This window comes from Manacus vitellinus, unplaced genomic scaffold (assembly GCF_001715985.3).
Source record: "Manacus vitellinus isolate BGI_N305 unplaced genomic scaffold, ASM171598v3 scaffold_6_pilon, whole genome shotgun sequence".
Taxonomy (NCBI): Eukaryota; Metazoa; Chordata; class Aves; order Passeriformes; family Pipridae; genus Manacus; species Manacus vitellinus.
Window position 1 is genome coordinate 19,484,789 of NW_021940750.1, and position 14,263 is coordinate 19,499,051.

A 14,263-nucleotide genomic window follows, 5' to 3' on the forward strand; every position below is an offset into this window, starting at 1 on the left:
CAGCTCCATGTCTGCTATTGAGAGAGCTCTCCCAGATGTGCAGGTTCTGCATCTGGCCAGACAAGGGCATGTTTTTCAGTGTCCTTCCCCAGCAGGGAGCCGCTTCATCTTCTCGCATCGAGTGAGCTCCCATCTTCCCTCTCCATGAAGTTTCAAAATCCAGCTGTGGAACTGTAATTCAATAACACAATGTTGAAGGATGTCTCTACAAGGGCATGTCCTCCCACAGTGACGTACTCCAGCCTTAGTCACTCCCCTCTGCTCGCCGGAGACCCTCTCTATCTCCTCTATCTTGCCACCACCAGGGAGGCATGGAATGCTGTCTCCCTGCCTCACCTTTTCCAGGCTGGGTCTGTGTCCCACGCTGATCAGCGTCATGCCCAGCTGAAGACACAGACGATACAGTTCATGCTCCACCTCTTCTGTCAAGGCACTAGTGGCTTCATCTAGCACTGAAAGAAATGTCGTAAACCCCACAAATCCTCTCCAGCCAGACATTTCCCATAGGCAAAAGAGCAGCAACTGCCAAGAACATTTCACTTATTAACTGGAGTTCACCAAGAGCATGTAAAGAAGGCAAGGAGGAAAAGCCTAAGGACTCTGGTATTCCTCTAGCACAGCTGGTGTCAGTCAATTTGGAAAGCTGTCCTTCTCCTCAAGTCCTTGAATCCATCCAAACTGCACTGTTCTCCTCATTCCTCTCCCTCAACAGCTGCCAGCCACTGCCTCATCCCCCCAGTGAGAAAGCTGAGACATGACCTTCTCAAGACAAGCCACGTGCCACAGCACCAAGATGAGCAGCAGCCAGTGCACCCTTCCAGCACACCACATGTGGAGCTGCTAGGATGGCCTGCAGCACCTTCCTGACTGTTAAAGGTAAATACTACAGATCTGGAGCAGAAAAATTCAATTTGTTTTACACCATCTCTACAGTTTTTAGTTTGCAATCCACAGGTTCCTTTTGCCCAGACAGCACCAAGCTGTGATGGAGGCTTCAGGGGAAAGAGAGGTACTTACCTGTGGCTGCCTGCTACTGACACTGGCTCTGTTCACCCACATCCACCCTGGCCCTCATGGCAAGTCCTCCAACAGCCCACCCAGCAGAGAAGACTAAGGAATTGGCCCCATCAGCTAATCACAGATGCTTCTGTGATCTCTCAGGACTGTTTCTCCACTGGTCCTTGTCTTCTTTTGCCATGTCATGGCTAAATTTCCCATATTGCTTCCACAACCCTACAGATGTTTGTGAGCTTCAGATATGGCAGCCGCCACCACACTCCCCAGCATAAACACTTCTTTACATAGCAACTGGTGAGCATGCCATTGGACAGGTGCCATTGGACCTGGACGAAGAACATTAATCACTAATTCCCTAAAAAGAGTATGTCTTATGTACAGTTCTTGATTTACCATCCTCCACACAAATAATGAAATGTTTTCACAACTGAATCCTCTGTGTGCTATGCTGCTAAAATAATGGCCAAGGCGAAGCATGCTCCTAGCAAACAAGGGATTTCATGAGCTGTCTCTGTACCAGCTTCTCTTTACACCAGAGGCCCTGCCTTCCCCCCCTCCCCTTTTCTTTAGTAGTCAGTCACTCACCCGCATATTTTGGCTGGAGGTAGAAGAGCCGTGCAAATGAGAGTCTCTGCATCTCCCCTGGAGACAGGATGTCATACCTGCAGCAGGGTCAAGATTCAATACCTCCCACAAGAAACAGAACTTGTTTGCTGAAAATTATATGGCTTCTGATATCAGAGACATCAACAAGCAACTGTCCCCATGTTCCTTGTGCCCCTCGCCATGCTGCTTAGAAGTGTTCCCCACTCAAAGAAATCAGCCAAATTCATGCAGATAGTGAGCTCCCTTACCAGTTCCAGTCCACCTGCTCATCCAGTCCTCCAGCCCTTGCCAGCAAATCAGTCTGCAGAGAGCACAGCAGACTTGTGAACACAGTCGCCAACCCTGTCAGCCCATGGCTCTGAGCATAACCACCCCTTTCCTGCTAGTCTCACTTTCCCCACTTGAGCTGAAGTTGCTCCTTATCCCTCCTTCTCTTCCTGTCCCATAGACAGTCCTGCCCCAGCTACAATGTCCCCACATAAGTCCAGCACACAGTCATGCTGTGCTGCGACAAAAAATCATCCCTTCTTCCTTCACTGGCAGCACCAGGAAAGAAGGCAGCAGCACTACCAGTGACTCACCAGCCCAGCCAGCTCCAGGAATCGCACAATTCTTTCATCATCTGCAGACCCTGGGGAGAAAGCTGCACAGCATAAGCAAGGGCAATGTGTGCTGAAGCCACAGCTGCCCAGAGGAGTTGGTGGGGCAGAAGGGAAGGATTTCCTGACATTCAGTGTAGCTGACCTGATCCCTCAATTATACCAGGTCCTGAGCTTTGGCACAGATAGCCTCGAAGACTGACCTTTCCTTAAAAATGTTAGCCATGCCTGTGAGCAGCATGCCAGTATGTAGCTGGGCTCCACAGATACACCTGACATTTGGGTCAGTCCATGGCCACAGATGGACACAGTCAGAACACAAGGATCCAGGCTTCAATTGCCAAGGCCCTGCCTATCAGTTTTGCTCTAACAGCTGAGACTGCACACTGCGGGTGGTGGAGTCAGGGAAACAGGGTTCAGGTAATAGCCGGCAAAAGGACGCTATGTGGGATGAGAAAAACCTCAGGGTGAATCAGCTGTGGAGCAGAATATACATTTGAGCTGGTACAGTCAGCATCTATGGAACCTGAGTAGAAGGGCTGTGCATCTGCCATGGACCTCTAGGAAGCTGCTGAACAGCTTCAACAGTAGCTGATGGCTGTAGCTACTCTCAGCAAGATTGTGACTCCCAAGTGTTTGAAAGCAGCAGATAACACTGCTGGACATCTCCAAGCTACGGCAGACCTCATGTGGTCTGACTTGGGAAGAGGGCAGGGAAGAAAAAAGGATCTATGTATTCTGACCTCAAGAGAATGCAAAGCCCTGGGATATCATTTGAAAAAGAGAAACAGTGAAAGATGGAGGTGAATGGAAAATGAGATGAAGACAAACATGGCTTGCCCAAAGTCAGACTGTGCCAGACAGATCAGATGTATCCCAACAGCAACATGTATCACGTCTAGCACAGCAGGTAGAGCATGGCCAGCTTGTTCTCATTGTACTAAGAGAGTAAATTCTTATCAAGTGAATACGTTCCCTCCCAGAAGGGAGGGTACACAGAGCTGACCTTAACATACACTAAGGTAAATCTTGTAGGGAAAAGCAGAGCAACAAAAGCAAAAGAGATGAGTGTTCTTGATGGGCCATGGCAGGGGAGAAGCTACACTGAGTACAGGACAGTGAGCCGACACCACAGGGTTGGTTAATTGCTCTAATGAATTTCCACATACCTGAAACTGGATAGATCTCCTTCAGGGGATAGATCACCTGTTTAACAGAGCAAAAGAAACCATGTTGAGGGAGCTGGACACAGTCCTTCAGGTATGCAAAGGGGGTAGCATGAACTCAGGCACAAGGGAAAGAGCAGCCACAGGCATCTTCCCTCTTGCAGGCCTATCTGCACCATATAGGTTCACAGGGCATGACCACAGCTGGGAGCAGAGCTGAGGCCAGAGCAGAGACAGCCCCTGGGCTCACCTGCTCACGCAGGCTTCCGTCGGTGAAGAAGGGCCGCTGTGGTAGGAATACCACTCCCCGGGGGCCAAAGCAGGTCAGCATCTTGATGCTCCCTGCACAGAGACACACTCAGTCAAGCCTGCAATACCAGCAACTCCCCACTGCCCCCTGTGTAGTCCTGTCCCATGAAGTAGCCAACAAATCCCCACAAAAGTGTGTTTGGAACACAGGACAAAGCAATGAGAGCCACAGAATGTGATAGCCACAGAATGGCTCCAGTCGGTGGATCAGTGACACATTCACCATCACAAGGTGGCACTGGCCTCACAAGACCACCTTCCAAACTCAGAGTAGCCTTGGTTGAGAAAGAAAAGGCTGCAGCATGTAGCAGTCCTTACCCCGTGTGCTCTCCCAGAGTCCTCCAAGGACCCTCAGGAGAGATGTCTTCCCTGTACCAGTGTTTCCCACAATCATCACACTGTTTCCTTGTGAGATCCTGAGGCTCAAGTCCTTGATGAGCAGCTTGCCAGAGGACGGCACCGAAAGCGTCACTTGGTCCAGAAGGAAAGCTGTGTCCCTTGGCACTGGGTCCTCCCCAAAATGGCTGCTGGGCCACCACCAAGACAAAGGAGGAGAGATCTGGGGGTAAGTGACCACGCTGAGATTGTCAAAAATCAGGCACCTTAGACCTCCTGTGTCTCTGTGACAGCAGCTTTGCCCCACGCACCCCAGGAACAACAAATCACAGTGAGCACTGCCTGCTCCAACCAACTGTGTGCAACAGATTCTGATAGCAGGGGCCATCTCCATCCCACAGCAGCCTCACACTCTGGCATGTAAGCTGCAAGCCGGCCAGTTGTTGAGAGGAGACTCACCCGTCCAAATCCCAGCTCGTTTTGGCTTCTGAGTAGTTACCATTTTTTTTTCTGCCAAGGCTCAGCAAGGTCTCCTGCAGTTCACCAATCCTAGACAAACAAGAGGTTGCATGAATGCTATAGACAACTCCAGCAGCCTCCTCACAATATCCAAACGTGCCCATGTTTGCACACAAGCAATTTTTTCTTATTTTTTTAGCACAGACATGGGCAGAGTCTTGTCCTGCACTTCCCTTTCTCCCAGAGATGTGCTGACAGAGAAGCTCACCTGTGTGTGTAGCCAGCTACATCGGTCACAGTGCTGGAGAGATCTATGAGCTGGCTGAAGCAGCCAATGAGGTAGATGGAAACAAAAGCATTCTGGGGAGAAATCACATGCCAGAGTAAGGGTCAGTGCTGAGCTGGGGTGCTGTCCCTTACTTCAAGACTGCAAGGAGGCAGCCAAGGAGTCCACATATTTGGCCATGTCAGCTGACTTTGCAAGATCAATGAGAGGTTGTGAAGTCACCCATGGTGGTGGGAGTGAAGGAGAAGATGACCACATTTGAAAGGAACAGGGCTTCCCTGCTCAGTGCAGCAGTTCTTGCCAGGTGGACACATGTCCTGCCACCCAGGGATGGTATTTGCAGAGTGCCTGCTGGCCAGCCCAGGGTCCAGCACACTTGCCCTAAGTCATGCAGATCCATGCCACCAGCACCGTATAAGGCTCAGAGGAGGGTGTTTCAGCCAGCAGTGTTCACTTAGCTATTTTTAATTCTGCATTCTCTATCAGAAGCCAGTTTTGAGTATCTGGTAACGAGTCAGGTCAGGAAGGCAAATGCAAGCCAGCTCGGCCTCGCTGGTGGTTGTGGTCACCACGGGCAGACCTGCAGCACTGAGCAGACCCCAATCCCCCCACACTGCTGAAAGCCAGAGACTTTCTGATCTCGCTATTTTTTAGACATTCAGGTCTGAGCTAGTAAACACTTATGTAGATGTGACCTTGACAGCTCTCACTCCCAGGTTAATCATATACCAGCTGGCTACAAGCTCCCATTTCCATGACACCATGGCTAGGGACAGTCTAACCTGAAGGTCAAGGGCTGCATGACTATCCAGCCCCAGGGCCACCAGCCCCACATGAAACCTCCATCCTCAGTGCCTGCTCACCATCCACAATGAAGTCTGGGATATAACCCTTAACTCACCTTGCTGACGAGGGCACTGAGCTCTGTTGGACTCAGGTCACTGTAGACCCCAGAAAAAATGGGAATGGCAATGACCACGTAGCTCAGGATGCTACCCAGATAGTCAAAGGTGTTGATCCCAACTGGGCAGAAACACATTGAGAGAAGATAAAGAGTTAGAGCAGGAACCTCTGCCCCAGCCAGGCTCAAATGTGGCCCATGAGCCCAGCCAGAGGAATACACATGTTCTTGTCTCAGCCCTTTATGATGCACCAGAGCAGAAGAACTCATTTCACAGGACAGCACAAGCACTAGGGTGAAAATTCATTTGCCAAGCAAAGAGCACTTTGGGGCAGACTCCTGAACAGAGAAACCTCCAGACATACAGCTCAGGAACCACCATGGGGCAAAAGTCACTTTGCCTGCTTGTTTCTATGCTTCAGGGGTCTGGCTGACTCACAGTAAACAGGAGGGATTGCAAAAAGGAAGCTCTGGGTTGAGATTGTTTTCCATGAAGTGTATCTTGGAGCACACAACAGGCAGAAAGACTTAAGACCCCAAATTCCCACAGACACCTCTGTTCAGGGCTCTCCCTCCCACACATTGCTCAGAAGCTCACTATGTTTCTGAGATGAGGAAGAGCTGTCTTTATAGTGGTCATTTAAAGCCAAAACCTGGACTCATTGACAATGGGAGAAGGGAGATTTTCAGAGGACAACTATGCTTAAGGGACAGGCTCTATAGGAAAGAAGTTTCCACAGCTTCCAACCACATACACCATCTTCTCCTTCCCCAAAGCTTAAGCTTTTCCCTCTTTTCCTGGCCTTTGAACACCTGCCCCCCAGAAAGCCAGATTCCTGGGTTCTCCACAGCTCTGCCTCTTTATGAGGCTTTTACACAATAGGATTCCCATTTAGCACTCCAGGAGACACCCTCTGTTCACCCTCAGGGCTTTCATGCACCAGCAAGAGGCGGGAGAGGAAAACGCAGCACCCACCCAAATGCTCTACCAGTAGAGTTCCCATGCCTGTGGGCCACCACAGTGGAGCTACCACACACCCCACTTCACCCCTCAAACTCCCCACTCACTGCATAGCCACAGCTCCTTGCCTATCAGCTCTCTCTGGGTCTGCAGCAGGCTCTGCAGCCTCCGGTCTGTGCGCATGTGCTCCACTCGCCCAGCCCTGTAAAATAAGATTGCAACAGACATCCCAGGACCCATGGGCTTTAAAACGGAGGCTTGGAACAAGTCTGGCACCTTCACTTCCAAGTAACAAGCTCTTCATTGAGCAGGAACTGAACAGCCAAGAGCACCTTCCTGAAGAGCATCATCAAGAAACTGGCTGAAACAAGCAGTCTTGCAAATCTCTCCCAGAGCCTGTGGATGCTGCTACTGCAAACAGGAAGAGGGTCACTGTCTGCAAGGCCTGAGCCTGGAGCAATGCACACCCCAGGTCAAACACATTTCCCAAGCAGAGCCTGGGTGGAAGACTGGGATGGAACCGCTACACAGCTAGAGCCAGAAAGGAGAGGGCAGAGGGGAGTCCAGGAGGTGATAATAAGCCCACACAGCCTACATGGCCAGCAGCCCCAGGTCACCTCTTCCTATTTCCCACTTCACAGGAGTGGGTCAAAGACAAGTCCTGAACAGTGCAGCCCCCAGTGAGGGTGACCCCAGCCCCACAACTCCCCCTTTCCAGGGCTATCCCCATCGGGTCACCCACCAGTCAATTTTGCAGTGATGCTCCCATGGCCAGGCTGAGCCAGTAGCAAGGAGACATCTCAGCTCTAAACCACCACCTTCAACAAGTGCGGCAGCTCCTTCTGCTGTTTTAAAAGGCCTAGGCTGCCCTCAGGTGGCAAAATGCAGAGAGCTCCACATCTCACTCAAGAGATATGGCCACAGCAGCTATTGCCCCTGACATCTAACACAGGCTTGTGCTCAGTACATACCCACACTCCCATCACAGTCCATGCAACAGAAGGGCCTGACTAGATAAGGCCAGAAGCTGCACAAAAGCATCTAAATTAAGATTTTTTAAGTCTCATTTCTGAAGATTCTCAGGTCTTAGAAAAATACATTTTCTTTCTCAAAAATGCATCTTGCTAGAATTCAGTTTGGCTTTATTGTCCTACAACCCAGTTCAGGTAACTACTGAACCACTGACAGCAATCTTTGCTGTCCATGTATTCAGAGAGGACAAAACCTTGGACACAAGGAGTTAAAGGCAAGCAAGGCACCAAGGACCAGAGCTACTATTTCTGTTGCAGAGGAAGAGAGATTCCTGTATTGGTTTCCTCTTTTCCTTTCACTCACTTCACTTTTAAAGCAAGTTTGCCAAAGGCTTAGAAACAAAAAAAGTAAAAAAGTGACAGTGCTCAGCTTTTGTTTCTTCCTTTACCAAAACAGTGGTCAGGCAGGTGCAAGAGGACAAGGTTTAACAGCTAGAGAAGTTGAGCAGTCAAAACCAGCCACTCGCTTCATGCTCATCCTCTTGCAGGACTCTAAGAATGCAACCTTTAAAAAAATTCCTTTATTTTTAATTAAGATGAATACCATGAAAATGCCTGGTTTTGTGCATTTCAATTTAATTCTAGTTTCTCACAAAGTCAACCTTTCCTACTAACAGATTGTGCTGAAGTAAGACACTCTATTTTCTTGTATAATTCACTTTCCATTTTCTACTTAGTAACAGAATAAAACAATTCCAAATTGTGAGGAAAAGTACTGCAGCTTAAATAAGGGTATGCAATTAGAGTATCTTCTCCATTACAAAAAATTCTAATCAACCAGTAGGAATCAACCAGTCCACAAAGAGATAACTCAGACTTGCCAATGCAAACCAAGATTGATTTCAGTTATTTAAATCAGTTTCATACCTGTCAATATAAATCTTTATGAAAGCAATGATCTTGAAATCAAACCACTTTGGAGACAGCACTACAACACTTGAAATGCCCAGTCATTACAGCACGAAGGAGACAAATATAGATCACAGGCAGGGAAGACCAGAGAGATGACAGCTTCTGCTTGCTTAAATTCCTGGAAGAAGTGCAATTTCACAACACAAGGGCAGACTTGTGACAAGAGAGAAGCAACAACCTCCTGCCACCCCAAAACAAGCTACAGGAAAATCACGGCTCTTTTCCTGGGTTCTCAACATTTCTGTGAACAAAGCAGCAGCTCAGCAGACTTCAGGGCATCACTAAACAAGGAGGTGCTGCTGGGCTCCCAGTTGTGTGCTCAGCTCTGGGGCAAATGGCACTGAGCAAATTCAGAGCAGCAGTACAGCACAGGGAGGGTCAGAGCACAGACTGACCAAGAGGAGCAAGCAGAGGTAAGCTGGCCAGGCAGCAGCTCGCACACCCACAGAAGAAATGCAGGTCAGCAACAGCAGGATGTTAGCAACATGTAACAAGTTCCCAGAGGAACAAGATGCGATAAGACTTCGATCAATCTTCCAGGTAAGGACCTGGCAAAACATCAGCAATTGTCTCTAAGTCAGCACCAAATCTGTATCTGGCCTCTAGGGATGTTAGAATGGAGGCAGAAGAAAAATAATTGTCTCCAGTTTTTGTGGATTATTTCTGCAAATGATGCACAGAATGCAAAGAACACCATGTCAGGGCTGTATGACGCTACAGTGGAAAGGAGGGGACAGAAAGCTCTGGCTGCAGCAACAGGACTTGGGCTCCTGTGGGACACATAAATACAACAAAGATGCCCTGAACTGGGATGATCCTTATGAGGATATGAAGAAATGAACACTACTAACCTGTAGAAAGCAGCTGGTTCTGCATTGACACGAATCTGCATGTGCTTGAACCTGGATAACCAAGAAAAACATAATAATGGTACACAAATGCTCAGTGAATTATGTAGTTAAAACCCCTGTTAGAGGAAACTCATCTTACATCTGTCAGAGCACTGATCTGAGGCAGTTCCTGACAGAAGCACTCAACAGGTTCAAAAAGGCACCAGAGACCAAGGCTTAGCACATGGTGACATCATTCTGGACCAGCTCAATGGTGCATTTATTTGGTATCCTGCTCTCTGCTCACAACTTCTTAGCCCTTGGTCCTGTTTTCTGCTAGTCCAGCATCTCGACCATACAGAGTCACCACAACCACTGCCCTGGCCTAGGCTCCCTGTGCCACACCAGCTTCTGCTGCTGTCCTTGAATACCCTGAGCCCCGGGGAAAGCTGCAAAGCCCCTGCCACACACCCAGTCAACCCTGCATAGAAAAAGAGAGTAGGTGAGTTACAGAGCATATGGAAAGACTGTGATGTTTTGGAAACTTAATGAAAGTGGTGGTGAAGCAAAAACCTGATTTCTGTCAGTAAATGCAGTTTGCTGAACTTGCATCTGCACCCAGTGAAGCTCCACGTTCAGTTTTCTTCGACACACCCATAGCAGAGGCATCAGCAACGACCAGGCAAACAGCCTGAAGACTGAGTTGGAAGATTGAACCAAGGGCACTGCCTGCCATGACAAAGGGCAGTGTCCATCAGTACACGGACTTTGGAGCATGATTGCACAGGTAGGTTTCTCTGAGTGGGGGGAAAGTCACAGACAAGAGAAGCAGCTGCATACATAGCACTGAATGGGGACAAAAATGTAGCTTTCACAGGAGCTGCCAAAGAAACAGTGAAAACACTGCTCAGCTGCGACTCACCTGAAATCGCCCTCCAGTTTTTCCTGTTGCACAAGTTTAGACACAATTGGGCTCATCAATAGTTTGTTTGCAATCGTCCCAATGACAAAATATCCAAAGATGCTCACTGGGCCTAGCCAGCCTGTGCTACAGAGAAGGAGAAAGAGAGGTCAGCTAATAAACCAAGCAAAAGGACATTCCTGCATCATTGGTCTCAAGCAATCAGAGACCTCAGCTGTGACCTCTCTTGGCTTTCACAGAGGTTTGGGAGCCAACACTGCACACCCCAGTATCCCCAAGGCAGAATTCCCATTGGAGTGCAGAGACCACTCACCTGTGCGTACAAACATCCATCTGGGGAGTTGTAACATGGGTGCCAGGCTTCAAAAAAGAGCATAGGATAGAGGCATGAAAGCATGGCCAGGATGCATCCTTACCTGTGAAAGCACTGGTGTGTGTAGTAGGCCAGCGTGAAAGGTGAGATGACGAGTTTGCTGGCCATGGAGCTGAGCTGCCTGCAGAACCTCTCCACATCCTGGCTGATGCGCTGGTCCCTGCTCAACACAAAGAGCTGTGGACACTGTTAAAGCCTAGATGCAAGAACCAGTACTAAAGCCCTAAAAGGGAACAAGCCACACTGTTTCACTGTGGGAACTTAGGACAGGGTTAGGTGAACGACCCTGCCTGGGAGGGACCTGCAGCTGTGACTTCTGCTCCCCCATAGGAGACCATTTCCATGGCCCAGCAGGACCAAACTAAGAGGGCCTCCCTGTCACCCAAGAAGAACAGCTCTTGCTGTTACTTCCACCCTGTTCTTTGTATTAATCCTTTGTTTCACTTTCAACAACATTGCTCAACTCTGTGCTAAAGGTCTCTGCATTCTTGCATTCTTGTCCTTTACTCCTCTCCTGGAACAACCCCCAAACTACAAAACACTGCTGACTCTCCCCCAGACCTTCAGTACTGGTCCTGCATCTCAGGCATGAGAGCTATCAGGACTGGCTACGGCACAGGCCTTTGTCAGCTGTTGCATATTTGCAAACACTTCCACCAAAGCCACACTTCCACAGTAGCAGGTCCCTTTGCTGCAAGGAAGAAAGTGCTTCCACTTGCCCTAGCTCCCAAAAGCAGGCAGCAGTACACCAACCCTTCTCACCTCATTGGCAGCAGGCACACGGGCGACAGACCTTCAAGTCCCACCTATTGCACTGCTGAGCAGGAGTTGCACTTGGGGTAACTAGAAGAATTTCAACATATTTACTCCCTCGGCACCTCATCTGCCCAGAGTACACGGACAAGGACTTCAGCCTGCTGTGCTACGCCCAAGTGGAAAGGACGTGACTGTGAATGTTGGAGATCAGAACAAAGAGCAAGGCTGGACCCCTGGTTATTCTCAGTGCAGATACAACTACAATGACTTTCATCTCAAATCTTTTGCAGCCCTGGAACAGCAGTGGATGTAGGTTTGGGGCAGCTCTCACCCTGACTGACCTTACAGTCATAATTTTTTCTTTCTCCTCAGACTGCAATTGTTCCCATAAAGTTGTAATTTAAGATGTGCTACAGACTCATGGGAGGCTATTGCTTTTTACGAGCTATTAAGCAACATGTAATGAAAACACATAAACATCAATTCAAATGCCCTGTTAGGTGCTGCAAGTGTTTGTATGTCACTTAGAACGCACTCTTCATTCCTTTGAGATAGATGACTCCATGCATCTAACACTCAGCTTGGTTTGCACTGCATAATGGGAGGTCTCTTCATCTCTCTATTTCATTCTCTCTAAGGTGCAGAGAAAAAATTCTCATCAAGAAATTGCAAGCTGAAGAGAATTTTTCCAGTGACACCAAAAAGACACTAAACAATAAGACTGGATGTTGGAGCAGAAGCAAGGTGTTAATGAGAAATACTCTGCAGTAATCTCACACATTTGGTCTGCTAAGGTCAAGAGAGCTGGCTCTATTGCTGCAGAGCAGAGTGACCCAGTTATCTCCTGCATTTCACTGCATAGTGTGAACACATTCCCTGGTTAAAAATAAACTTGACCAGAATAATCATGTGGTGAGGGGCCTCTGTCCTCCACTTCCCTTCCACCTCCAAGGAAAAAGACAGGTATGCAGGCTATGGCCAATGCACTACACTCCCTGGGAAGCACTGCATGCCTTGGTGCATGGATTTTTAATCTCTCCTTACAACTCCGCTACCACTGCAAAACACCATCAGAAATGAACAGGAAAGCCTGGAATCTCTAAACACCTGTTCGTAAAACATTATCCTTTGATTTCTTGTTTTTCAACAAGTATTTAATAATAACTTCTTTAAATTCTGGAGGGGGGAAAAAAGCCTCTACCTTGAGATTGGCTCAGTTGGTTAGAGCATGGTGCTAATAACACCATGAGTTCGATTCCTGCATGAGCCATTCACTTAAGAGTTGAACTCAATGATCCTTGTGCGCCCCTTCTACCTCAGAATATTCTGTGATTCTGTGACTTCTCACATGATGTCTCACGTAGGATCTTTAACTCTTCAAACTGTATAACTACAACAGCAGTGCCCTGTGTGCAAGGACAGGCTGGAAGGCCAAGGTCCACACGCAGTTGTGAGAAAGGGAGGTGTTCGACCTTTGCTGCACAGCCCAGGAAGATCAGCAGCTCTGCAGTAAGCAGGACAGTGCACCAAGCAAATTGGAGAGGGACTTCAGTTGGAGTGGGCTGGGACAAGCAGGGAGGGACTGAATGCTCCTCCTCTCATATTTCGAGTCACTCCTGACATTTCCTTCCTAGGAACAGGAAAAGGGAAATGCAGCCCTCATACAGTGCAAAACAAAGCCCTTCCTGGATGTTACTCCCAAGGGTTATCAAAACCACTAAAAACCCAACTGAACAGAACTGTGTTCAGCTGCAGACTCTGGTGGTTGAAGTTCAAACAGAACAGGGACTGTCCTAAAGCACTGGCTGTGTGAAGGCAAGAAAGGCACTGCTCTCTGACTTCAGCTAGGCCCTTTGTAATGTCACACTGAGTGCCAAGGGTTGAGTTTGCAGACAGCATGTTTTATACTAGAAGTAGGTGCCTGTTCCGATTGATATCCATATTCCTTGCAACTGAAACATCCTACCCCTAAAACCATCATGACCAGCAGTCACAGGAGTTGCCAGCAACAGGTACCACCAGAGCAGAAGAGGGTATTTGTGCCTAAATGGTAAAAGCTTCTAGGGCTCAAGCCCCTAGCCAGAGACACAGAGAAGCCAGGAAAGGGTGCACAGCAGTCCAGGAGAAGCCAAGCAAGATACTGAAAAAAGCCGCAGGCAGCCTACGGATTATCGATGTCCTCACGCAGCACATGCAGGCTGTAGTAGACCTGGCCTTGGAAGTAGCAGCTGTGCAGGTATTCAGTGAGGGACTTCCTCCAGTTCACGTACATCATGTTGCAGATAAACTGGTCGAAGCTTTTTAGCTGGAATGAGGGCAAAGAGAAAGACAGGAAGAGATAAGTGAGAATAACAAGCATTTCCCAAAATGAAATAAAAACTAGCAGTTTGTACTAGTGATCCATCTCACACGTATCTACCTAGCTGGACATGGGCAGACTTAGATCCTTTGTGACCAGAATCATGACGGGAGCCAGGGGCAACTTTCCCTTCCTCTCTCAAGACATGTTGAGCCTCTGGTCTTACCGTGGAGTTCACTATGATCAGAGTCACGGCAACAGCAGTCAATGTTTTGAACCCGGAGAAATCTTTGTTCCCTAGGACCTCATAGTACTGGCTGGGGATGACGCCGACCTGGTAAATAACCAGCTGCTCTGGAGGAGGGAGGCAAGCACAGGAAGGAATTGAAGGACAGCGGTGACAAGGCCAAGCAGGGGAGCACGGGGAGCAGCCGTGGGATGCCGCCCCCCCATCCCCACCACCCCGGCTCACCCAGCAAGGCGACACCGAGCAGAGTCAG

General features: G+C 48.7%; 1 protein-coding gene across 1 annotated transcript; it reads right to left on the reverse strand.

The window, feature by feature from the left end:
- Positions 1-31: 31 nt before the first annotated feature.
- On the reverse strand, positions 32-14,257 carry ABCD4 (ATP binding cassette subfamily D member 4). Its single transcript, XM_029964292.1, is given in 18 exon segments — positions 32-206; positions 208-452; positions 1,603-1,679; positions 1,872-1,924; positions 2,205-2,254; positions 3,392-3,428; positions 3,639-3,730; positions 4,016-4,224; positions 4,493-4,582; positions 4,761-4,852; positions 5,680-5,801; positions 6,748-6,842; positions 9,435-9,485; positions 10,336-10,461; positions 10,752-10,868; positions 13,630-13,769; positions 13,990-14,117; positions 14,236-14,257. Coding segments are annotated over 16 exon segments (1,620 nt in total). The 5' UTR covers positions 13,740-13,769; positions 13,990-14,117; positions 14,236-14,257; the 3' UTR covers positions 32-152.
- Between the last annotated feature and the right edge of the window lie 6 nt (positions 14,258-14,263).